This window comes from Pithys albifrons, chromosome 2 (genome assembly GCF_047495875.1).
Source record: "Pithys albifrons albifrons isolate INPA30051 chromosome 2, PitAlb_v1, whole genome shotgun sequence".
Lineage (NCBI taxonomy): Eukaryota > Metazoa > Chordata > Aves > Passeriformes > Thamnophilidae > Pithys > Pithys albifrons.
Window position 1 is genome coordinate 3075002 of NC_092459.1, and position 26243 is coordinate 3101244.

General features: G+C 41.5%; 1 protein-coding gene across 2 annotated transcripts in view; it reads right to left on the minus strand.

The window, feature by feature from the left end:
- The window catches only part of CLIC5 (chloride intracellular channel 5), an 84824-nt gene that overhangs the window by 57751 nt on the left and 830 nt on the right, over window positions 1-26243 (minus strand). The window contains exon 1 of one of the 2 annotated variants that reach the window (XM_071548212.1): window positions 5213-5544. The exons of the other annotated variant lie outside the window; for it this stretch is intronic. Within the exon in view, the coding sequence (XP_071404313.1) occupies window positions 5213-5275 (63 nt within the window). The 5' untranslated portion in view covers window positions 5276-5544. Of the gene's footprint in view, window positions 1-5212; window positions 5545-26243 lie in introns of those variants that run through there. 2 annotated transcript variants of the gene reach the window in all.

The window sequence follows — 26243 nt, forward strand, 5'->3', positions numbered from 1 at the left end:
TGAAATCAAATTTCTTACCAGAGTGACTCTCTTATGTTAAAACCGTAAAAGCCTTAATGGTGGAGGGCAACTGTTTGTACCAGGAGTAACATTTACATCTTCCTCTAAGACTATGTGGCAACAGTTCACCAAATTCCAAACCAAGATTAGTCTGAAATCACCTTTCGGAAGAGGTAACTTTAAAAAATGAACAAAAAAAATCCCAGAATTCAAAAAACAAAAAACATCTTGCACCTCCCTGAGATAATTTCTGGGATAATTCTGTCCAAAAGAGGAGCAGCAACCTCTTCCCAAAAGCAGCAGATCCTGGGATTCTGATGAAGCACAATAAACAAGCAGGATGACTGCTCTGTCCTGACAGGCAGGCTCTCTCTGACTGACCCATTCATTCAGGGAGAGGAAGTTTGGTGCTAAATCTTGCCATTGCTTTTAAACATAACCCTAACAGGCCCCTAAAAATCCATGAAATGAAACAGTGGAGATGAAAAAGGACTCACAGGTTCCCTGGATGTCTGTTTGCTGTTCCAGGAGACCAAGAGCCTTCCAGGACTAACCCCTTCTCTTTTTGATCCTCCTGTAACAAGGGATGACCACAAGGTGCCCTACCAATACTTGGCTGCTGCTAGTCCTTGAACCTTACCTTGGTTCAGTTTCCCTGAGATGTTGCAAACATGCCATCTCTGTGCCTGGTCACACAGGAACAGGATCAGAAGATTCAGTGCATTTTAGGAATGTGTTAAATGTCTGAAGCAGTGAGCGTGGCAGCTCAAGACCTTTGAGAGAGCTCTTGATTTGTACCTTCCAATTTTCTCTAGATGGGTGTTGGACGGGACTGAGGGTGAACACTTTGAGAAGTAAAGCCTTACACCTTTTAAGCAAAAGCTCTTGCACACCTAATATTGAATGGTTTGGGTTGGAAGGGCCCTCCCTTACAGATCATCTCATTACAAGTCACCTGCCACTGGCAGGGACACCTTCCACTAGGACAGGCATCCTGAAGCCCCATCCAAACTGGCCTTGAACATTTCCAGGGATGAGGCAGCTTCTCTGGGCAACCTGTTCCAGGGGCTCACCACCCTCACAGTAAAGAACTTCTTCCTAACATCCAATCTAAATCTGCCCTTTTTCAGTTTAAAGCCATTCCCCATTGTCATATAATTCCATGCCCACATCAAAAGTCCCTCTCCAGGTCCTTGGAGGCCCTTTAGGCTCTAGAAGGGCTCTACGGTCTCCCCAGAGCCTGTTCTTCTCCAAGTTGAATGAAGAACCTCAACTCTCTCGGCCTGTCTCCATAGCAGGAGTGCTCCACCCCTATGGTCAACTTAGTGGCCATTTCTGGACTCTCATTCCAACAGAAACAGGTCTTTCTTATGCTGGGGACCCCACAGCTGGATGCAGCACTCCAGGTGGGGTCTCACAAGAGCAGAGTAGAGGGGCTGATCCCTCGACTGGCTGATCACACTGCTCTTGATGCAGCCCAGGATGCTGCCGAACATATCCATAATATTAATCTGTTGATACCACAACTCTTCTAGAAGTAGTTGCCTGCCAGCTCACCACACATTCTCCTACTACCATGATGATACCACAATCTTTTAATTACCAGAAGCATGGATTAGGATGTATCTTGTTAAGAATGTTTCTAAAGTAGGAGGATTTTTAAAATGGAAGGTACTCTGGCCCATTTGTGTGGTTTGTTTGCTTTCTAGACTGCACTCATTCTGAGCAATGCAAACAGACAGCTTTCTTTGCATCATGTTTTGTTTTCTATGGGTACAATGTACCTCCCTTTAAAGTAACTTTCTAGACATGAGGCACTACTCTAATCCTGAAAGGCAAGGAATGTATATCCAAACACCTGTGTCCACTGCAAACAGAAAAAAGCCACAAAAGTCCTGCAAACCTCCCCTATGGACTAGAATTTTGTTATTGCATGTGAAAAGAGCCCAAATTCAGTTTAGTCATTATGTTCATGTATAAAGGTGTAAGATTGCCAGGAAAAGCTAAATATACCTGTCATTGGGATGGCATTTATGCAGAAGCACTTTGCTTCTCCAGCACACAAAGAATTAAAATTGAGTTACAACAAGCTGGGTTAAGCACAGATCAAGCGCAGCCTCCTGATGTTCATGTCCCCAGAGCTGCTGCTGACAGCATCTCACACTGCCACATATCGAGCCTCTGGCAGCCTCTTCCAATTCCCTGTCAAACAAGTTTAGAGAGGGAATTGCTGCTGGAGGGTTTCAGTGTTCTGCAGAGGCCTGCTTACACAAACTGCACAACTGAGCAAGGCAGTGGCAGACCTCACCTCTCCTCAGCTCTGCCCGCTCCCACCATCAGTCTCCTTGTGTCCTGCCCCAGACTTGGGATGCTTTGCTCTCAACCAGGCACCTTGCAAGAACAAACACTTGTGCACACAAAAAGCGTCTCATAGCTCCTGGTCAGGAAGAGTGAAATCAATGGGTATGATAACAAACAGGTGTGATAACCACTTAACCTGTCCCTGCCACGGCACCTCAGCTGTGTCCTGGTAGTGCCCAGCCTGTCTGTGCAGCTCAGGAGATCCTGAGCCAACCTGCATTAGGTTACAGCGAGGCTCTGTTGTTTACAACGAGCTCTGTGCTTGTCTTTCTGAGGCTCCTGTGCTGCTGGTTGACAAGTAGAAAAGGGAAATAGAGCAATTGTGTAACACCTTTCTTTTTTTTAACCTGGGACAGAAACTGCTTTTATTAGAGATTCTATGGCTGGTAAAAAACAGCCCTTTCTGGTTTATTTGTGCTTGTGGAAGATACAGTTTCCTCCATGCCACATCTACTGTCCTACATTTTCTCACTGATCTCTGTGTTTTCTGGATTTGTGTTCATCCAAGGATGCAGCACAGAACTCTTTTCCTTAAGTATAATTTCAAAAAGTTAAATCATGAATGATCCCAACATCCTCTGCTATTAAAACTTGCCTCAAGTCTGGTCTAGTATATTAGATTTGCCACTTGTCCCAGTATCTCATACTCCTCCAGAAGCTGCAACTTTTCTGTTCTTCTTCTAACCCTTAAAACAGACAGACCAAGTGCCTTTTCCTTTGCAGAGTCTCTCCTGAATCAGCCTTCCTGTTTATTTTCCCTTACTAATATCCTATTCTTTTCAAATTCATGTTCCAGAAAGGTTTTCACCTGTTCATGATTCTCCTACATGCTCCTATTTTTCAGCTTTCTGCTCATCTCTCCTTTGGGTGTTCTCCTCTTTTTTATTTTCCAGCTTCTGAGCTGTATAATATAATACTCTGGTTACATGCCTTACTATACAACCTTTTAAACTTTTTATTAAAATAGTGGCACCTTTCCAAAACATCAAGAATCGACATTTTTCACTCCAAATGGAAAGTCTCCAGGAACATATCAATTAATTCTTTTGCTCCAGCTCTGCAAATGATGAGTTTTATGTAAGAGTTTCTATGCAATTCTGTAATATGCATTATGCAGGAAGTCACATTACTAAAAATGTTCTTTCTGGAGTTATAAATCTTCAGGTGATATCATGGCTTGGTTTAATGCAGTGCACATTTTTTCCACTATCTTATGGATCCAGAACTTCATGCCATGAATCTGGGCAATGACCTTCACTTTAACAGCTGATGCAGTCACAAGGAACAACCTATCACAGACATCCCCATCTGCCTCAGTAAAACAGTGTGGGCACTAAAACAAACCAGTGTCTGAAGGCTACCAGAATACATTTGTGATGACAGAGTGCTCAACAACCCCACCAACTTATTTTTTAGCCCACAAATGTCTCCACTAAACTCATTTTGGTAGAAATAACTTGTTTCTAGATATCAGAAGAGAGGTATCTGGATGTCTGGACACATTTAGGTCCATTTTAATACCTTAAGCTCTGCACAAAGTATCTGCTGGGCATTTAAGAACCAGAAATACTAGTAAAATTTGTTTGTTGGGAAAAGTATCTCACTGCTGGCTGGGTCACAACAGCCACACCTGAACTGACTGGTTTTGGAAGATGTGTGAAGAGGCCATGTATACACATCATGGATGTGGCTGACATTTCAACTTACAGCCCAAAACATCCATCAGGGAGTGCAAAGCAATTATATATCCTCAACCTGACAGAAGGGAGGGGTTGGAATTTGCTTTCCTGGTCATTCAGTACTCTGTGAAGAGTCAGAGGTAACTCCTGTATGTTAATAATAATCTTATTGATTTACAGGGATGGTTTACACATGAAGAGACAAAACACCTGCAAGTGTTCCAGGCCAGCTACATGAGGCTTTGAGCAGCCTGGGGTAGTGGAAGGTGTTCATGGCAGGGGGATGGAACAAGATGGTCCCTTCCCACCCAAGCCATTCTATGATTCCATAATTTTACATGGGCATAGCAGATTTCAGCCTCAATATGTGTAGAGGCTTTAAAACATGCTCTGAACATCAAAATGTCTGAGCTCTTCACTGGGACAGAGTTTGCACAAAGTTTGCTATTAATAATGTTGTATGTGTCATGGGTCAGAACTGTGCCACTGATTTGAATGGTAAGACTTTCACAGCACAAGAGCAACAGCCGGACCCAACCTGAAACATTCTGAAACTCTACTACATAACAGGTGTGCTCATTTTTCTCTATCTTCATTAAATCAGTTTCTGTTCTCAGTTACCCTTCTATAAAATCAGAATGAACTTCAGGCTGAGAAAATAGAGAGTAAAAACTGATTTAGTTGTTATTGGTTTAGGGAAAAAAATATTGCAGGAAATAATCAGAAAACTGACACCTTATCTCAATCCTTACTGTTTTATGGTCCATCAGCACTTCAGACCTTACAGCCTCTGCTGAAGTACCAAATCATGGTACCACTCAGCAATTCCCAAAAATGGAGAAGCCAGTCAGGATTCAGAGTGGAAAACCTGAAGTCTACAGCCCCAAGTCTAAAGTTAGGACACAGAACACTGCAGGCAGCAGGCTAAGAATAACAGAACAAACTCATGAGGAGAGAATTAACAATAAAACACAGGAACTCTGGCTCTCCCTCCACAACATTACCTAATTCTAATGTCACGAAGAAGAAAGGAGTGTGAGCGTGTGTGCAAGAGATAACAGGCAGTCAAAGCACCACCTCAGCTCAGTGCCAGAAAATTAAAGTTTGATTATTCAGTAGAAGCTGAGCTGATGTGAGAGTCACACCAGTGTTCAGTTCATAGTGCAACTTACCTTCACAAAGAGCTCGATTTCAGGGTCCTTTCCTTCCCCATTAGCAGCAACAGAGTCTGTCATTTTTCACCCCCAAGGCTACCAGCTGACCTCTCACTATTAAGGGGCAAAAGGAGGTTGCAACTGCACAGCAGGTGGGTTTCCCTTCCAAGCCGCTCTCACAAAGCTCTTAAAATATCATTTGTAATGATAAAGATCAGAAGCAGTGAAGAAAACAAGTTTGCGGGTTAATAAATTAATAATAATTTCAAAAAGGCAGGCAGCAGAGAAGCAGTCCCTGTTACGGCTGTGTAGTTCTTCAGAGCAACAAGTGCTGCTGTGCTCTGGTACAGTATCCTCATCTGTCAGAGCTGCCGTCCTCGCTGCCTGCCCAAAATAGCCCAGAGCATAAAAAAAGAGGGTGGGGTTAACTAAAAGGGGAGGAGACAAGCTCCTGGTACCTACGGCAGAATCAGTCTCTGAGCAAATAATTCTGCTCTTCCCCGTTTTCAGCTCTTGTGAATAAGCCTCCCTTATTGTACAGCTGGAAGCACCAGGGACAGGGGAGAAGGAGGTTCTGCAGCAAGGCTGGGTTTGGTGCTTTAAGCAACAGTGATGGTTATTCCTGCTTTTCTGAGGGGTGTGTGCCCTGCACCTCGCTGTACAAAATCCTAATGCTGTTTTTGCTAAGAATGGTAAAGAAAACAGAGCCTGTGCATTGGCTGTTGCATCGGTGCAAGAAGGGTGCAGAAAAGCAGAGCTTTGCCTCAGCAAAACCCACCGTGTGTGTGGTACAAAGGGGTACAGAAGCCAAAACTCAATACTCAGGTGAGAGAAGTACCCGTGGTTCCAGCAGTGCTGATGGAGTTCAGGAGCAGAGGAAGGGGAATGTTTGGGCCCCATAACTATTTCTCAGTGTGTCCCTTGGGGTGCTGGTTGTAGATGGGGGACAGAAGAATGATGATTCACTGAGGTGGAGCATGGAGAACAGTTCCAAAGGCCTCAGCCTGCTGCTGACATATTATTGTCATCTCTACTCCCTTCCTTCACCCTGCATTCCTTGCATGACTCAGAGGGCACAGCACAGCAACCCTAAACATAAGGTGGCACAGGGTAGAAAGGCCTGACACAGCCAAAAGGCATGGAGGAAGGGAGTGCTGGCATGGGAGGGGACAGTGGGCAGAGGCAAAGGGAGCAGTGGGCCCTCCTCCTCATCACCATCACTGCCTGGAGGGACATCATATCCACCTGCCCTCGGGAAATCCCTTTCTGCACTTCTGCCCCCTGAGTCTGCTTTGGGAGCAGCTTGCAGGCTGTTGGCTGCTCAAGCTGCCAGACACGAGCAGTTTCACCTTCCCCTTCCAACACAGACAGGCCTTTTGGGGATGGTTTTGACATGATCAAACACTTGCCATTCCTGAAAGTGCTCTTAGCTGTGTGCTTTTGTGATGATCTCTAGTTCCCTCCATGACCTTTAGGCGTTTGACACATATCCAGAGCAGTCACAGCCAACATCTCCACAGCCCCTTGGATAAACTCTGTGGGAATTTCCCAAAACACCTTCTTCACATGCAGTGCATGAAGGACTGAAATGGTTAACGAGTAAATCTCATTATGCTGTTGCAACCACAATTACAACATAATCAACATTATAATTACTATAAAAGTGTGCTTATGGTTTTTAGATCTAATTAGCACTCATTCAAATAACTGGAAGGTTCACTATAAGAGAATTAAGTGTTATTACTCCTTTGATTTCAAATTTCTAAGTGTAATTCTTGGACTAGGCACATTAATTACTAAACATTTATAGTATGATTACTCTTAGGCCTACTGGCAAGCTTCCAAGGACATGGGCTAAGTGTACTTACATGTGGCAGAAAGAATCATTGCCTGGTAATTAGGCATTACAGTTATAAAAGTCTGCCAAAACTTAAGTGTAGTCACCTTATCTCTAAAATGCATCCCTAATTACTGTATTACCAACTATAAGATTATAAGATTTTGGGGTTTGCTAAAAATTTGCTTTGGTTTAGCACCTCACAATGATGTAATTTCCCTTTAATAAGGTTTCCTTGGAATTATGGGAAGTGGGTCATCTTGACTGAGGTTACCTGTAGCTCCAGCCTCACTGAAAACACTGTATTGATATAGGCAAGTGTTGTGAACAATTTATATCACAGGAGCATATATATTGGCTCTGGAAAAGAAAATACCACAGGCTGTGAGCACAGTAAGGAGATAACACTGCTAATGCTAAACCAAAATGTTGAAATAAAATCAGCTTTCAAGATACCAGCACTTACAAGATGTGATGCCTGTGACCTATTTAGATGTCTATTTTAGAATGAAAAAATGTGCCCTAGAAGTGTCTAACTTTTTCCACTGGTAATAAAGGGAAGCCAGGGCAACAAGATAAACACATAATGGTCAGACAAATTCTCCTGTAATTATTAAGTAAAAGAAATCTGTGGCTTTGATGTCTGATTTTTACACACGTGCCATCTCCCACTTCAGAAGTTGTGCATGCCTTGTGCTTCTGAAAGTTAAACTCCAGATGTAGCAATTTCAGTAGAGACTCAACGTGTCAAAACATTTAAATCCTTCCCTCCCAATTACTGTCTTGGTTTAGTGGTGTGTTATAATTAGTTTGCAGATAAAGATTATTGTGCTGAGACTCAGCAAAGCAGAATGGAAACTGCAATACAGAGAAAAGGAGCTAAGATGCCCCGGACCCATTTTCATCCTGACCTAAACTACTGCAGGAAAGGGCCAGACCCCACCTGGTTCAAGGTGCTTCTGGACACTGGTGCCCCTGGAAGGTGTCTTCTCCATCCATTTTCACCTGTAAGGCACCACCTTGCACTCATCCCTTGCCCCAGGATGTGATATGGGATGCTCAGTGGCTACAGAAGCTGTAGAGAGAATACTGCACATCTGGTGTTCCAGCTCTGCTTTTAGGCATCCACAGAGAATAATCCAGCCCACTTCAAAAATTGATTTTCAAAAATCTCGCTATGGAACCCCAAGAAGAGACCAAGCAAAAGAGAGTCCTTGTTCATATAAGGATTTTTTTTAAGAGATCCTGAAAGCTGAATTTAGGATAAAACATTGCAGAAGGCAGTGAGTAGGAGGGAATACATATATATATATATATATATATATATATATATATATATATATATATATATATGCACTACTTTAGGAATCTATTCATGCATTTATTGCTTTTCTGTCATATAAAACTGACTTACTGCTTACATCTGGGTGGAACCTCTTTGACTATTATAGTTTTTATTGCCTACACAGCTCAGTTTTGTATTATGAAATCAGCCCTTTCTTCAGACAAATTAAGGGTAAGTTACTGATAAATAATTAGTACACTCTCATTTTACTGCAAAGAATGAGTTGCTTAGTTTGGCCTATCGTTTTCTCACAAGTCAGAAGTAGCAGAGGCTTTGAGTTACACACAAGAATATTAGACACTGAATTATGAACTCCTCATAAGCCAAGTCATTATAGTTTTAGGTTTATGAGATATATAAAGAAGTATGAGCACGTCATCCCATTAATAAAAGAAGAGGGCAGCTTCAGAAAAGGAACAGCCACGTCTCCACGTAAGACCTATTGTAGGTGAACTGATGCACTATCAGCTTACACAAGCCTGATCCAAGCTTCACTTCCAGCAAAGATTTGTCCTGAGGGGGTGAATCAGAGGCTAAGCATCCAGAATGTAATTCTATCCTGCAGTTCTCCAGCAGACCACTAAGTTACCAAGAAGGATCAGGGCACGAAGGACACCCATCTCCCAATGCTTCCATCCAGCTCATTCCATGAGAGTGGGGTATTCCAAGTTTTATACAATATAAGGCAATGTTTTTCATCGCTGTGATGAAAAGAAGTAAAAACTTGGTGCAGTTACAGAAGATGGTATGTGGGGCTATGATTTCAGCTGGGAGTTATTTAGCTGCTTAGTTGCCAAAACCCCCACACCTAAACATAATCAGGTACTAACCCAGCATCTTTGAGTGGATTATGAAAGTACTTCTCCCAGAGAAAGTTCTCAATTACTGGCAATTTGCAGCTGCATTTATTGCATGCTGGTAGCTTCGACATGCTAGTTACTGAACAACAACTGACACAGATCAATCCAGTAATTTTAGATTGCTTTTAAATTACAATGTGTCACTATAAATTTCTTGACTGATCTTCAGAAAAATCAAGAGGATTTGTCTCAGATATTTGGGGTCAGACAGAATGTTCCCCTTCACAGATGTACAGGACATGTAAGGATGTACAAAGCTCTTCTCATCAGACTCATGCCAAGGCTGGGCAAGAAGATATTTTCTCCTCAGCTCCAGAAATGCACAGTACCTCAAAGTGTGTTGGTTTGATGAAAGAACTGGAATTTTTTTTCCTTCTTATAAATTGTCCCACTCAAGGGCATGGAACAAAAGACATCAAGCAATACAAGAGCAGTGCAGCCTGAATGTCCCACAAGATGGGATGGGATGGGATGGGATGGGATGGGATGGGATGGGATGGGATGGGATGGCATGGCATGGCATGGCATGGCATGGCATGGCATGGCATGGCATGGCGTGGGATGGCATGGGATGGGATGGGATGGGATGGGATGGGATGGGGATGGGATGGGATGGGATGGGGATGGGATGGGATGGGATGGGATGGGATGGGATGGCATGGGATGGCATGGGATGGGATGGCATGGGATGGCATGGGATGGGATGGCATGGGATGGGATGGCATGGGATGGCATGGCATGGGATGGCATGGGATGGGATGGCATGGGATGGGATGGCATGGGATGGCATGGCATGGCATGGGATGGCATGGGATGGGATGGGATGGCATGGCATGGCATGGCATGGCATGGCATGGCATGGCATGGCATGGCATGGCATGGCATGGGATGGGATGGGATGGCAAAACCTAGATCAGAAAACTTTGCACTCCATCAACTGGCAAATTTGAGATGACACTCAGACCCAAGCATCAGGAATCCATCACAGCCATGATCTACAGCAGCTCTACTTTATCTTATTATGAAAATATATTATTTTAGCTCTAAAGTTCTTTGGATGAAACTCTTCTGTTTAACAGAAAGGCACACCACTGGAATCAGCTCAGACTGGAGTTCTGCAAAGTATGTTCTAGTCCAAAAGCGTGAAGCTATTTTTATATATAATCATGTTTTCACATGGATGCAGTATCAGATTTTGATGTAACATTAGTAAGCATTAACACTTTTAAGAGAAAAATCCACTGCTGTTCAGTGTGAAGAGGGATTTCATTATGGATAATTATCTCAGTGCTTGCACTGTGACAGCCACAGGTACCCATTTTACAAGGAAATGGCATGGAAAATGCACAAAATCATCTCCTAATGCTGCATTCAGTAAAGAGGCTTCTAGAGCACAGTGGTTTATTCCTCTATTTTACTATCATTCCAAAACTGTCATTTCAATTAAAAACAAAAGATACTTCTAACCAGGACTGAGACTGCTCTGGAAAGTGGTATTGTAGGGGATACAATGGAGAGCATTACAGATTGTCCCAGCCTGTGGGCTATATGGATAATGTAGCTGATGAAAGGAGGAATGTAGAAATCCTCAGCCTTTGCTTTTGAAAATAAATCCTCCATGCTGTTAAGCATGATGAAGAAAACCAGCACCAGGTAAGTGTGATGTATCCATTATTGTTGACTCACTAGTGCCATACAACTAAAATTACATGTTTTTACTTACAAGTCTGCAACACAGTAACTAGTGCCAATCCCTGTCTTAATTTACAACAGTTCATTTTGCAAGTCCCTGTTTAGATTATTTCTGTTCACTTTTTGGTGTTTCTTGTCATAAACTAAGTCTAAATTAATTAGGATTTGAAGCATGTAAATGCAAACTAGGATTAAATCCCCCCAAAGCAAAAGAGCAGCACACAACACACTTCTCCAATCCCAATTTATGAATTATTATTTACAGAAAGTATTTAAAATGGCATGTACAACCCATGCAGATCTCAGAGTAGGTTTCAATTTCTCCCAGTAAATAAGACCCAAAGAATGCACAGTTGCTGCTGATTTCATTGGATATCTTTGTGTTTCATACTCTTGTTTACCAATTTGGCTGAAAGCAGGAATTACTTTCTATAATCTGATGCACATTATTTCTAAAAGATGAAGCCTTCAGCAACTCAGTTTTAAATTACTCATGACTCAGTCTAATTCCCATGGGTTCATATGTTGGCATTGGTAACTGCACAGCAGGTTATGTGCATGGAGCTGTACAGTGGATTTCAGGATTCTCTGAGGTCTATGTACTATTTGGCTTAAGAAAAGTGCCTATGACTTCTGGATCCCTGATAAACTCACGCTTCATAAGTGAGTAAGTGCACCAACATCCTTACACTTCCCTATGGAGCAAAGTTTAACCACTGCCTATGGTCCACCTGGTCAAAGGCAGTGCAGCATGGCAGGGTTAATGCAGCTGGCAGACCTTGAACCTTACAGTGAACTGGAGAACTCTTCTATTCTCCTTAGAAAATTGCCCTCATTCATTTTTCATTTCACCTTTTGGTACTTCTTCTGTGATAAAGTTTCCACAAAGTTTGCCAGCTCACTTTCCTTACTGCATCACCTCAAGCTGTTTTGAAATGAATGGTGAGTTGTTTGTTTCTTTTTTTCCTTCTTATGAACTTCACCATAAGAGTTCAACACCTTGAAGCATCTGACATTGACTTGGTGATATCTCATTTTAGTCTTCCTTTACTGGAGGACCCTTTTCACTGCAGAGTTAATGCAGACAACCAGGATGAACTGGAAGAAGGTGGTTAGATAAGCATAAATGTGACCTTGAGATTAGCTCAGTTGGTTAAAACTTGATTGTAATAATGCCAAGGTCATGGGTTCAATCCCTTGTGTGGGCCATTGACTTAAGAGTTGGACTTCAATGATCCTTGTGGGTCCCTTCCAACTCAGAATAGTCTGGGATTCTGATTCTGTGAACTCCTCTTCTGTAAGTGCACTCTCATGTTAGCACAGGTAACACAGAGACCACATCCCACATCCTTAAGAGAAAGGTAGTGGTGACAGTTTTTAAAGAGTTTATCTTAAGGCTGAGAATAAATCTTATTGTGAAATTCAGCTCTGAGTACAGCCTCAGTAGCACTGGGGTCTTGTTTAAGTCTGTGAGAATTGGGAATACAGGGTAGTTTTAACTACAAAGACGTAAGATTTTTTCCTCTTAATTGGAAGATTTTCCAAACAATTTTTAATCTTTTCCCCAAATCACAAAATTTTCATAGAGCATGTAACAGATATCACTTCTATAAGGCAGGTGTGGACCCTTGGTCACCAGCTGCAATAACTGGAAACAACTTCATAAACCCTTGGGACACCAAAACCCGGGGTCTTCTTTGCAGTCTCACTGCTTTGACCTTGATGATACAATTCTGTAGCAAAGGGACTAGAACCTGCATTAGTTAGAAAAGTGCTAATGAGACATGGAGCCTTTTACTTATTTTTAGCAACTTCAACCCCTTTCTAGCCAAGCATCAAGTCAGATTTTATGCCAGACTAATTAATAATATATAAAAAGGTATCTGATGATGTTGAGAGGAAGCCTAAATGCCCCTGTAGAGGATGGAAACAATAAGAGACTTTCCAGTTAACTCTTGACTACATGTAAACACAGAAAATTGACCTTCAGAAAGGAGAAGCAAAGAGTTCATAAGGGGGAAGTTAAATGTGTTGTAAGGATTGACTCCTCTCAGCTCTGTATCTCAACTAGGTGGACGTCAGTGTGTGAGAGTTTCTACCACCTCTGCCCCTGCTGGGTCTCCTGACCAGAAAAAAGATGACTTCAGGCTATAGAACTACCAAACCATCACCCTCAGCAATTATCTTGTTTGCCATGAGAGATCTAGCAATTACAACAATAAAATAAAAGGTAATTTAATGTCCTTACAAGTGACCTTTTCAGAAAATTAAGTATATCAAATCAAAACTGAAGGCAAGTTAGCCAGGTCATCTGTCAGTCTTGCAGGATACTATGAACCTTGCACTGTATTATTGTAAACCAGAAAAAACAAAATACTGTAACTAAAATGAAGGGGAATCCACACATTCAAACTTCACAGTACAAAGCTTAAGAAAATCAAAGAGGAGGACTCAAGCAACTCAAGTAATATATGTGGGAATAGTTTACTATTGTTAGGGCTGATAGTGCCACTGATTTTTAAGACTTCCTAATGCTTTCCCTGATTACATCCTGTTTTCAATTCAGCATAGCTTTTGTCAGACTTTAAAAGGAGAGTCTTCTTTATTTATCCAGAGTGATTCAGACAAGCAAAGGTTTATCTTGCAAGGCACTCAGCCACTTTAAGCCTACAGCTTAAAACAGAAGACAGGCAGAGCTTGAGAGGGAACAGAAATGCAAGGAAGTGACCCGATTTCCCCAGAATCAACAGCAAGCTAAGAATAGACTTCTAAACTCCTCAATGCCAGCTTAGTCAAACCATTGTCAAATAAAAACACATTTGTTTTTCCAAGTGTTCAGAATTCCATCGCCAGAGTATGCTCCCCATACAGGTGTTTGTGTGAGTAGATATACAACATTCCTGCACACAAAACCACAGATATTCTGTGGGCACACTTCCAAAGACATTCCACCAGCCCACCTGTCATGCTGTGCTTGGAAAACTTGCTTGGAAAATCTGACCTTCAGTTTTTGTCTTTTTCTTTTCCTATAAACCAGAACTTGGTCACTGCCTCCATGAGTCACACAGTCCAGTGTGTGTCTTTACTTGACAAGTTAATTGTTAAGTGGAATTAGGCAGCAGGGTGTTCTTTGGTCACATATTTGGGACTTGGAGAACACGGTCTCCTCCCTGGCTGGCAGTCGAGGAGGGAATGCCAGGGCAGCTGAGCCGCTGGCCAGGCTTTTATAGCGGTGCTATTTTTAGCTGTTATCAGCCGTGGCGTGCAGGGCCAATCCGCGCCCGATGCCGGCAAGAAACTCTGCTCAGTCCAAACTTCAATCTCAGCAATCTCACAGGGAGGAGCCAAGGGACTCTGAGTTTTGTGCTCTGAACTTCTGCAGTTCGTTATAAGAGCTCGTTAACACAAGGCAAGGCGCCGGAACACCGAGTACGTGAATAGCTCGGACCACGATGAAGTTACTGATTCAACAGATAAGCATCCTGCCTGTATTTGCTGAAAATCAAAAATAGCGTGGCCAGCAGGACCAGGGAAGTGATCCTTCCCTGTACTCTGCATTGGTGAGGCCACACCTTGAGTACTGTGTTCAGTTCTGGGCCCCTCAGTTCAGAAAGGATATTGAGGGGCTGGAGCGAGTCCAGAGAAGAGCAACAAGGCTGGTGAAGGGACTGGAGCACAAGCCCCATGGGGAGAGGCTGAGGGAGCTGGGGTTGTTTAGCCTGGAGAAGAGGAGGCTCAGAGGTGACCTCATCACTGTCTAGAACTACCTGAAGGGAAGTTCTGGCCGGGTGGGGGCTGGTCTCTTCTCCCAGGCACTCAGCAATAGAACAAGGGGGCACGATGGGCTCAAGCTCTGCCAGGGGAAATTTAAGTTGGAGATCAGAAAAAAATTCTTTCCAGAAAGAGTAATCAGACATTGGAATGGGCTGCCCAGAGAGGTGGTGGATTCACCATCCCTAGAGATTTTTAAACGCAGATTGGCCGTGGCACTGAGTGCCATGATCTGGTAAATGGACTGGAGTTGGACCAAGGGTTGGACTCGATGATCTTGGAGGTCTTTTCCAACCCAATCGATTCTATGATTCTATGAAATTTAAGGTGCCTCATAAAGCCCATTAAATCATGCAACCCTGCAATGTGATATATATAAAATAATCTGCGAGGCTTTTACAAAGGTGTTCTTTTTTATATCACTGTGTAACTATGCATTATGTAACTAGAAACTACTTACTGCTTATTATTTACAAATCCGTGTGCTTGCCAAAGAAAGGGAAGACAGAATGGAGCCTCCTCAAAATAGGCCACATGGTGTATAACAGATTTTTTACTGGACTTTTCTCCAATTTTTTGTCTGAGCTTGTAGTAACCTTAGACTTTGAGAACTTGATGGTGAGGTAGAGTGTTCAGACACAGACCGCAAGAACTGTGTTGGATGTCCTGGGGTATCCTGCCCAACCTCCAGCCACTGCTTTTCTTAGGATCAGGCCTTATGTGTCCCAGCAGCTGAATCACTTCCTCAAGAAAGATGCTTTTCCTCAGATGTTATCTGGCCAGATTTATCAGGTGATCAGAGTCCCCCATTAGTCAGGGTGACTTAATTGTGGCCTTCCAGTATCTGAAGGGGCTACAAGAAAGATGGAGGAAGCAGCATGTAGTGACAGAACAAGGGGGAATGGCTTCAAACTGACAGAGACTAGGTTTAGATTAGGTATTAGAAAGAAATTCTTTACTGTGAGAGTGGTGAGGCCCTGGCACAGGTTGCCCAGTGAAGTTGTGGATGTCCTATCCTGGAAAGTATTCAAGGCCAAGTTGGACGGGGTTTGGAGCCACCTGGAATAGTGGAAGGTGTCCCTGCCCATGGCAGTGAGACCAGAATGAGATGGTCTATCAGGTCCCCTCCAACACAAACCATTCTATGATTCTATGATTTAACTTCTTCTTTATCTTAAACACTGTGATTCTTCTCTGCTATGATTCTTCTGTGAAGATCCACTAGCTTATTAAAAGAGGCATTCTCTCTTCCTCCTTATCCCAAAACAAGGAAGTATTTACAGAATTTTATTAATGTAAAATTTTTTGAGAAAAATGTGAATTAAAGTTCTTTTATGCTAAAACATTAGGCATGTGGTTTATTTGTTTCAGGGATAAGCATCAAAGCATTCAGCATGTTGCAACACTGAGCTCTTGGACAACTTAATTTTTTTTTAAACAACTGGGATACAAGTTCTGTCTTCATTCTTAATGGCACTTGCTTGCCTGTGAAAAAGCCCATGAAATGTGCAAGTGAGGTTACCTATCATGCCTGAATCACAGGTTCAACAATTTTACTCTATGAAATTGAGTATTCTTGAATGATTTTCTCCAGTATTTATCTGCAAAGTTTCTAGCTAATAGATATTAAAATTAGGAAAAATTTCCAATGACATTAATAAAAAGAAAAACTTTATAAGTTTAATTTATTTCTCCTAGTATTCTTGTTGACTAAGGGCTTGCCATTATTATTTGGACACTTCACTGGCTGTTTCTGGCTAACAGAGACACTCCTGTAATGAGGGGCCACCAAAGTATCAGAGTTACAGACAAGGATGCACATATTTATAGAGCAAGTATAAGTGTGGGGCAAGTATAAATGGCATCTGCTGGCCAGATTTTTAAGCAACTAGATTTTAAAATAAAACAAAAAATGGTACAAATACATGTGAGCAAAAAAATTGCCTCTGCTGGCCAGATTTGTAAGCAACTAGATTTTAAAATAAAACAAAAAATGGTACAAATACATGTGAGCAAAAGTCAGAAGAGTGATCAAATACCTATATATTCAGATGCAAACCTTCCACTTCTTTGATTTGCTTCTCAATCAGCCCTCAAGCTATAGGGATACAGTGTTGAGATTTTCCAAAGCACAGTAACAGACATTTCACCTCAAATAGAATGATATGTTTACTTAAACAATCATAGGTATCTCAAACCAAGATGTTATTAAAAGAATCTCTTTTTTTTTTTTGCTGCTTGTTTAGTCTAGCTATAAAAGCAGAAGCAACCTGAGACAGGATGCAGCTGTGAAAGAAAAGGCACCTATGTGGAAAGAAAATATGTGCAGTAGTGGATTACTACAACAACTGGCAGAAATGGAGACAAAAAGGATTGGCTAGTTTAGCCCCAAAGCACCTGAGGATGCCTAAGGCTAAACTGATTTTAAAAAGAGCTAAATGCAAGAATGGACTATGGCTTATGCTGGCATAAGAGCAAGGATGTATTAGCTGCACATGAATAAAGGTCATATGGAAATTAGAGTAAGGAGTAAAACCATCAGAGCAGTGATGTTCTGAAACAGACTTCCAAAAATAGCAATAATAGTAATAGTTTCTAAATAGACCTTGATCACTTTATGAAGTGTTACATTATGAGGCTGCCTGTGACAGAAAAGGACCCTATTTCGTGTCCCAAAAGGTCACGTCCAGTCCCCCATTTTTTTCTTTTTCCGATTACCAGAAACCCTCAAAAAATCATCTTGGTCACCGTGGAGATTTTTTATTTTTCTGTGCCTTGCTTTTTAAAAACATATAAGAAGGAAGATACTGTTTTTCTCTCAGAAAATGTATTCTCAAGTTTTGCTTCATTAGCACCTGTGGACTGGTTTGGGGTGACTGCACGGAGGCTGCAACAGAAAATCAATCACCTTGTGAATTAAAAACCATTCAGTTGGATGTACTGAAACCAGACCTGTGCACCAACCAATTCCCTTCTCATCTCTCCCTAATTGTATCATTGTAACTTCATGAACGTCACTGACGTCTGACCTTATCAGAGATATACCATCAGTAAGAAGTCAACCATGATTGTTGGGATCTAAATATAAAAATCACACCTGCAGATGACAAATCAATGATTCATTTTAGACAGATGTTCTGCCTCTTTTTTTTTTCTTTCCCACAGAAGGTAGTTTCATACAGGTTTGTAACATTTGCTATTAAGCAGGGGGAAATATTTTTAAAACTGCCACTGATACAGAAAAATATTCAAATGTTTATTTTTAGCCACAACCACAGGGCATGAGAAGATATCAAAAATATTTCTTAATGAACCAGTAAATAGTGACAGAAGAGTGGAAAACTTCTCTCCAATACAGGGTCTTATGCCTCAAGGAAAGAAAGCATATTTTCCTTTCATGATTAAAATCTTAAACTGTGTTTTAACTGGTACCTAGGAATTCAAATCTTGTATGTTCAGTTGGCTTTCCTCTTCTACTCGGGTGTCTACAATAAAAAGAAACTACAAAACAAATACAGTTGAAAGACACATAAATGGGAGTTGCTGTTAAAAAAAGGATAAAGGATAAAGGTTGACTGAAGTTAGAGTGTTGGTTCTCAGCCTCAGGAAGGTGCTAAAATGTATTAGATTATTTTATCTGGTGAAGTTAGACTGCCCAGTGAACAGCAGACATGTCCAACACTGCAATGTTTGTTCAGTATTGCACTTTAATTGTTGCTGAGTGTGGAGACTGAACCAAAAATGAAAATTAAATATCCTGGAGAAAAAAAAAATCTGAAGTTTGTTTCCAAATATCCATTACTGGAATTCACTTCTGGTCTCATCTAGTAATCCAAGATTGGTCTTTAAACTGTCACTGGTGGCATTCGGATTATTTAACTTCAGGTGACCAGGCCATTGCATTCAGTGTCCAGCAGCATTTGAAAGGCCCTGGGATAGCTGAGGAAATCTGAAAATAAATACAAGAAAGGATCTGTGGGAGACCTGTGGCCTTCTGCAGAGGCAGCTGGAGGTCAGGAAGGAAGCCTTAAGGTAATTAAACCATCACTGGATGCCTGTAGTTGGAAAACTGAGTAAGGCCCCTACTCCATTCAACAAATGGAGTCTACTGAACAACCAACCTCACCCTAGAGCAGATGCCTACACTTGGCCACAGGAATTAACATCCCACTGTGCTATTTTAGATGGCTTTTTGTTGCAAAAGGAACCTAGACATCCTGCAGAGATGTAGTTAATGGCTTACAGACACACCTTAAGTTGGATAAGCCAAATCTGACCCTTGATATCTGAAGAAAACAAAGGGCAGAGCAGAAAAGCTACTTTCCTCTTGCAGACTCCAAAATAATTTACATATATCATTGCCAGTTTCTTTGCAAGGATTATGTTATTCTGTGTTTGTAAAACATCAGTCTCAGTAGAGCTTCTGTTTAGGTACATCTGCAATAAGCAATTAGAAACAAGACATATCAGTCTATATTGGACAGAATCCATTTTACAGGTGACATAACAGTGTTGCTACCAGATAAGTTTTCATGAACAGCAAGGAAGTAATCAATCAACAAATCCAAACATTTTCACACCCTAAAATGTAGGCACTGAGATGTTTAAAAGGAAAAGAACATTCCAAGCTGGGATAATAGTCTTGCTTTCAGAACATCAAAGAAGGCACCACAAAAGGGAAAATACATGGAAAAATAAGTGAGTCAATAAGTCCTGTTTTAATATTCTCTACATATTTACATTGTATGTACATATTTGCATTGTACCTGCCATTGCTGCAATTACTGTGCAGGAACCCTTTCCCAGATAATACGGGTCTGTATTTTGAAGCTGTTGCTATGCTACTGCTCTGTGCTGTGCCCAGTCACTGCCATGGCTGGAGCCACACGCTGAGGGTGGCACAGGACTGTCACCTGAGAATTGATTCACAGACCTTCCTGCAGGCAGGAAAGGTGCCTGAGTGAGGCACAGCCTCAGCAAGGGTCAGAAGCAAGACCTTTTACCCTTTGCATCCAAAAGATTAAGTAAACTGCTCTGCCCTGCTGCTAAAAGACATGTTCTGCTCATGACTGATAGTTGGGGAACTGGATGTTATCTGTAACAGAACAGCCATTGGCAAATCTTCTCTCTCACACACACAGAGCAGTTTGGATAGGCAGAAATCCAGCTGTGAAGAGACCCACAGCACAGTTTTCCTCCTCTGAAATAGGGGTTACAAACTATTAGGTTTATATGTTATGACTTAAGAGATTACCCATGTCCTATCCACGACAGGGTGGAGGAGGGAGCCATAAAGCCACGTTGTGTCTGCACAGTGTGGTGTGGAGCTATAGGAGTCATATCTCTATTTTCTGCACTGGTAGTGGTGTCCTTCACACTGCATTTATATCATAGCAGTTGTCTGACTCCAAACCCATGTTGTTTTCAATGACGAGTCATCAGAGTCTGATCACACCACTAAGAGAAACCCAAATTGTCACTCACAGAAGGGTAACCTAATGTCCTAGTTGAGCAGGAGGGACCAGTTGACACTGTGTGGGGGTGATCAAAGCTGTGTATTCTACCCCCTCTATTCATTCCCCAAGGACAATGGACCATTAGCAGCAGCTGCCCAGGGAGTCATTGGCACCTTCACACCCAGCCTGAGGGGGGCAGAGCTGCCAATGGGCCATCAACAGTTCAACACCCCCTGGCTCCCAGAGTTAATCACCCATTGTGTGAGTCCCCGCCCAGGGGGAGGGACTGGGTGCTCCCTGAGGGTACATAAGCGGTGGGTAAGAAGACCTCGGGAACTTCTCGTCGGATCCAGAGGAGCAGCAGGACCTCGACAGGAGGAGATCACCGCTCTTGCCCAGACCACAGGCCTTGCCTGCACCAACAGTTTTTTTTTTCATTTCCTTTTGCTCTGGACTTGGGGGAGCCACAGGGGTCTCAGCACAAAGGCAAACAAACCCCTTTGGGTTTGTGCCCCAGGACACTGGGTTATACTGCTGGGTTTTTGTGAGTTGAAAGCAATTTCCCTCTTGTGTCAGTGTTTTTATTGTAATATTATTATTAAATTTTAGGTCTGACTTATAATCTCTCTCGTGGTGAGTTCATTTCCCCTGCTGGTTCACCTTTAAACCAGCACACCTAACACTCTAAAAATCAAACAGCAGCTGCAAACTGGGCAACAGTAGTGCATTACACCTGCTTGCAAATGGCCGAGGAATAAATGGTCAAGACTCATACAGAAGCATGTACTGGGAGAACACCAGGGCTAGATGAACTATATAAATGTCAAAGGACTCAAAAATATGCTAAAATGCAGCAGATGAAGTGTTCTCACTAGAAATTTGGAGAGATAACAAAATAAAGAGGCAATTGCTGCAGTAGTTTTTACTGGCAATGCTATATACACTACCTGTACCTGAAAACTGCAGCTTAAGAATTATATAAATTAACTGGAAAAAGACTAGAAAAGGTAAAAGAAACCAAACCACTCAACATTTAGAAATGATGACTCAAGCTTGAAGGCAAGCTGAAGGAACTGAATTTTTCAGTCTAAGAAAGCAAAGATGGAAGTACATTTGCTATCCATCTTCCATACACATAAAGGAGGTGTCTATAAAAAAGAAAAATAGCGTAATTCAGAGAAACTAAATTTTAATAAAAGAAAATGTTTGTCTCAGGACAATAATTAAGCCCTGACAGAGGCTAGTTGGTAGAAGTGCTGAATTGGCATCACTGAATGTTACCAAAGAAGCATCTGTTAGGGATAGTCTGGATAAGACTGAGCACAGGAGGACACATCTTATCACTCGATATTTCAGACTTGTATTTCTATACTTAATTGTACTTGTAAGCTCTCTCAAGACCATTTGAAGGAATAATCAACTATCCATTTAAGTATAATTATCAAAAAAGGTATCACATCATGAATATTGGCTCTCCATGAGTCATTTCATGCTGTGCACAGCTTCAGCATGTTGCATCTTGCTCTGCAAATCTGCCAAGACTGGAAAACTCCTAAAATAGTTCTTGGATCTTTTCCTTGCTCAAGTTGCTCAGTTAATACTGTTTAAAAGGTGGACTATGAAACATTCAACCTTTTTCTAAGATTATTCACAAGACCAAAATAATATTTGCTTACTTCCATTAGATTTATTATGAAAATATTTTCAAGAGCTAAAATGCCATAAAAGCCAAACTACTATAATTTTATGTACATATGGAGAGTTACACCTGCCACCTGGCTTCAGCCTGAACTCATTTTACTACCTGCAAACCTCAGTGGAGAAGATATAGCTTAACACCATCTTTATGTGCTCCACTGGAGTCAGTTAAAATACTACCTGGTTTGCATTGCTAAAAGGTGCTTGGACACCCAATTGTGCTTGCAAATATGTACCAGCCCAAAACTGCAAATCCAGTTGCTTTACTCTGTAGATTGTGTGTGTGGCTCAGCTTCGCGAACGAAGATTTGGGCAGGGCTGTCCCCACGTGGGTGGGCCCTTCCAGCCTGCGCAGTGGATTTTAGGTGAGGCTCAGCGTGCGCAGAACTGGCCCCACCGTTTCAGTCCTGAGGTTCATCTGCCACGGCCGAGCGAGCTTGGACAGTGCCAGTGAAGTTCCTCAGGACTAGAACCTACAGCACCCGGCATTTCCCAGGAGGTCTCCCATCCAAGTACTAATCCGGGGCTGACCCTGCTGAGCTTCCGAGATCTGACGGGATCGGATGGCAGGGAGGCATTTAACTGCCTACTCTGTAGATTAAGACTGTAGTAAAACACAAGTGGTTGAAAATTTGAAAAACTTGCATTCTCATTGTCACCCTTTATCTGAGCCCTCTGCAGGTCTTCCTACTGGAAGCTAGAAAGGTTCATCTATTCTGCGAATTCTCTTACTTTTCATCTTCCAAAACATGCTCAGTTCTGTTCAGCAAAGCACCAGTTTAACCACTGACTTATGACTGGACATCCATGTGGTTCTGCTCTCTTCAAATAGCACATGCTGAAAATTATCTATGTCCTGTAACTTCATGTTCTAATCTACTAATAAACATTTAACAGAATTTTCTCAACAGATACCAATATGCTCCATAAAACAAGAAAAAAGCCAACTCAATGGGAAAGAACATGATTTTTGCAGTGATACAACAGTTAATCTCACTGTTCCACTAAGAAAATGGTCTGTCATTCAGCTCAATTTTGTGTGTCAGTTGGGAGCTAGAACAGGGTTGTGTCAGCAAGTTAGAGCCCTCAGATTTTCCTGACTTGGAAATAAGGGAGTGGAAGCATCTTGCTGGAAAACCAGAAATGTCCTTTCTTTCCCTGGTATTGACTTAAAAAAATTTACAAGCACGATATAATCCCCATGGAAACCACTGCAAGTTTAATTTCTGAGGCAGAGAAGTTAAAAGCTTAAATATCTTCCCCAAAACAGCATTCTTAAGCACTGGTATCCATGGAAAGGACAACAAGCACAAATTGAGCTATGAGGAATTCTTCTTAAACATAGGAAAACACATCTTTACCATGAGGGTAGGACACTGGAATGGTTGCACAGAGAAATTCTGAATTTTTCATCTTTGGAAATGTTGAAAACTTGTCCAGGCTTGGCTGTTAGCAGCCCCCTCTAGGTGATCCAGCTCTGAGTAAGGGGTTGGATCAGATGACCTCCAGAGGTGCCCTCCAGGATCCATAACTCTCACCCCAGTGCAGTGATCCAACATGCAGGTTCATGATGCTGAACCACTGTATTGCATTGGTATTTTCTGCATGACACAAGGCACTTATTGCTCGGGTAAAGAATTACCTTCCTTTGCTTGGGAACTCTGCTCCTAGGGCACAAATGAGTACAGAGAGGGTATAACCTGTCAGGTCATCAGTAAACCAGAAGGGAGATAATTTCCTTCTGAAAAGAAAATAGGAGGACTACTCTTTAAATAAAAACTCAAGCTCCAGGATAACAAAAAGTTAAAGTTTTAGAGAAATCCAAACCTTCAGGACAAACACGCAGCTCAACAGGGAAATACAGTGTACAAGAGAGAAGGCTGGACCTCAGAGCTCTGATTAGATCAGGTTGTTCTGTACACTCAGGAACACAGCCTGTGTGTCCATCATATTTCTGCTCAAATTGCTAAGGCTTTTGTCTGAAGAAATTACACTGTTATTGAAAGGGCATTAAGGTGGCTGTGACAAGCCTGGACATGCTGGATTCACACAAACATCTCCATGTTGGTATTTGCTACATTCTGCTCTTAAAGGTACAGGGAATTCCTTTTTTTACTTATGGCTCATCCTGTAATAGTCCACTGATGTGACACAGTTACCAAGTACTGACAATCAGTGAAAGATGAGTTAATATTATGTAAACATTTTCTTGGTGTCTAATGACACAGAATAGACTCCTGTAAAGATTATCCAGCCTGACTGAAACCATGATCTTAACGGAACAGAACTTGCAATATACTAATAAAGTTAAATTTCTCTTCTAGCCAGATGCACTCTAAGTTAGATACCATTTTATCTTCCCACTTTCTCTGGTTTTCAGTCAGCAGTGACCTCTGACACTCATGTTTACAGCCACTCACAGAGATTTATTAGTGCTACAAACAAAGGAAGGAATAAATAGTGGCAGAATTGTCATGACCACTATTGTCCCACAGCAAAACGTCCTGCTGTCACTGTTGGTGTCTGCAGAAAAGAGCAAACCCAGAAGATGAACCCAATTTCAGAGCAACACTGGCCCCAGGTGGACTAGAGACCAGACAAGAAGGGAACCACCCATGAGTAATATTTATTGACACAACTGAGATACTGGTTCCATGTGCAAGGTATTTCACTACTCTTGTTATATATTACTCTATGACCTTTCATTTATAGGCTGACTTTTACTATCTAGATAATTAAAAAGAGCAAAGCTGGATCTGCACTCCAGGGACTTATCATTTTATTACCTTGATATCATAAAGAAAGAAAAAGCAAAAAGTCAAAAATTAAACGTCATCAATTTCTCAAGGAGTAAAACACTGTCACAGGAGTTCAGTTCAGCCACCCACCCAGCAGTGTCCAGTGCCCTGCCCATCAGGATCACAGCATGGATCACCTGACAGCCTCATGTCTCATCTCCCAGCCAGGTAGGGATGTCTTGGGATTCAAGGACATCTCAAAGGCACCAGGCACTTACCTTTGGCAAGTGAAAGAGTATAAAGTCTGCCTTTCTTTCTAAACTATCTGATAAGCTCCTTTATGGGATAATAAAAAACTCTGCACAACAAAAGCAAGGAAAAGGACTTCCTCAGACCTTCTCCATGATAGTTCTTTTCAAAATGCTCCCCTTCTCATTTTTCAGAAATTCAGATTAACCTAAACAACTCTGCCTGAATGGAGCATCTCCATCCCTTTCTTATCAATAGGAAAAGAAGACTTTGTTATTTTGCAAGAGGAACATGAAAGAATAAGGAATAGAGATGATTTTAAAGCCAAAATACAACACTCAGGTTGCTTACACCATATAGATGCTAACAAAGTAAACTCAATTGTTGCAACTTTTAACACACACATGCAGGTCTACGTGCAAAGATACAAACCAGAACTAACACCACAGCTCCTCCTTTGACCGTATCATTAACATATTTTTAGCAACGACTATGATCCAGTCACAGAAATAGGGGAGCTGCTGCTTCAGAGAGTCACACAGTGTAAGTACTGTGTAGGTAACAAAAAGGTCAAGGTCCCTCACACATGGCTTTCACAGCCACTTCCACAGAAATCAGGAGCACAAGTTTATAGTGTATTCTCGCTTCAATAAACTAAACTAACCAAATAATGACATCGCTGAAAACACTTCTCACTATGTGTGGTGACAAAATCCCTTCTCCTGCTTTCATAGACCCCATGGAAGTGAGGAACAGATTCTGATAATATTATTTATGCCAAAATGTGACAAGTTTCATGAGACTTCTTGTGAAAGAACAGAGTATTATGCTCTGTCATCCTATTCAAGGAAAACAAGAACCTTAAACATTTATTTTTTTTTATGTAGTTAAAAAGAAGGAACTGTCAGCTTAATAAATACTGAGAATGGTTAAATACAAGTGTTTTTATGAAAGGAAACATAGTGTTTGTTCAAGAACACAGGTGTTTACAGTTTTAAAATGTAAGTATTACTTCATAAGGTTAGAGAAAGTGGGAAAGTCCTTCAGTAAATTATACCTAACTGGAAATCAATGAAAATTACATGTTGAAATTGTTACAGAAATAGATTAATCCAACAAGTCACAGAAATACATCAATTTAAATACTGAAAGAGATAGAAGAAAGACTTCTTTCAGGCATAAGCTTTATGTAACTATATATTCAGTTTCTTCCATAGCATGAATCACTATCACTTTCAAGCAGTCAGCAACTACATAGAGAGTGAAATGCAGGGATAACTGAACTAAATCAACTAAACCAATTCAAGTAGTAGCTGTCTTGCTGTAACAGCAGGGAGATTTAACAGAATAAATTAATTGCAGCAACAATCAGAATACTTTCACTATAATTCCACTCAAAATGA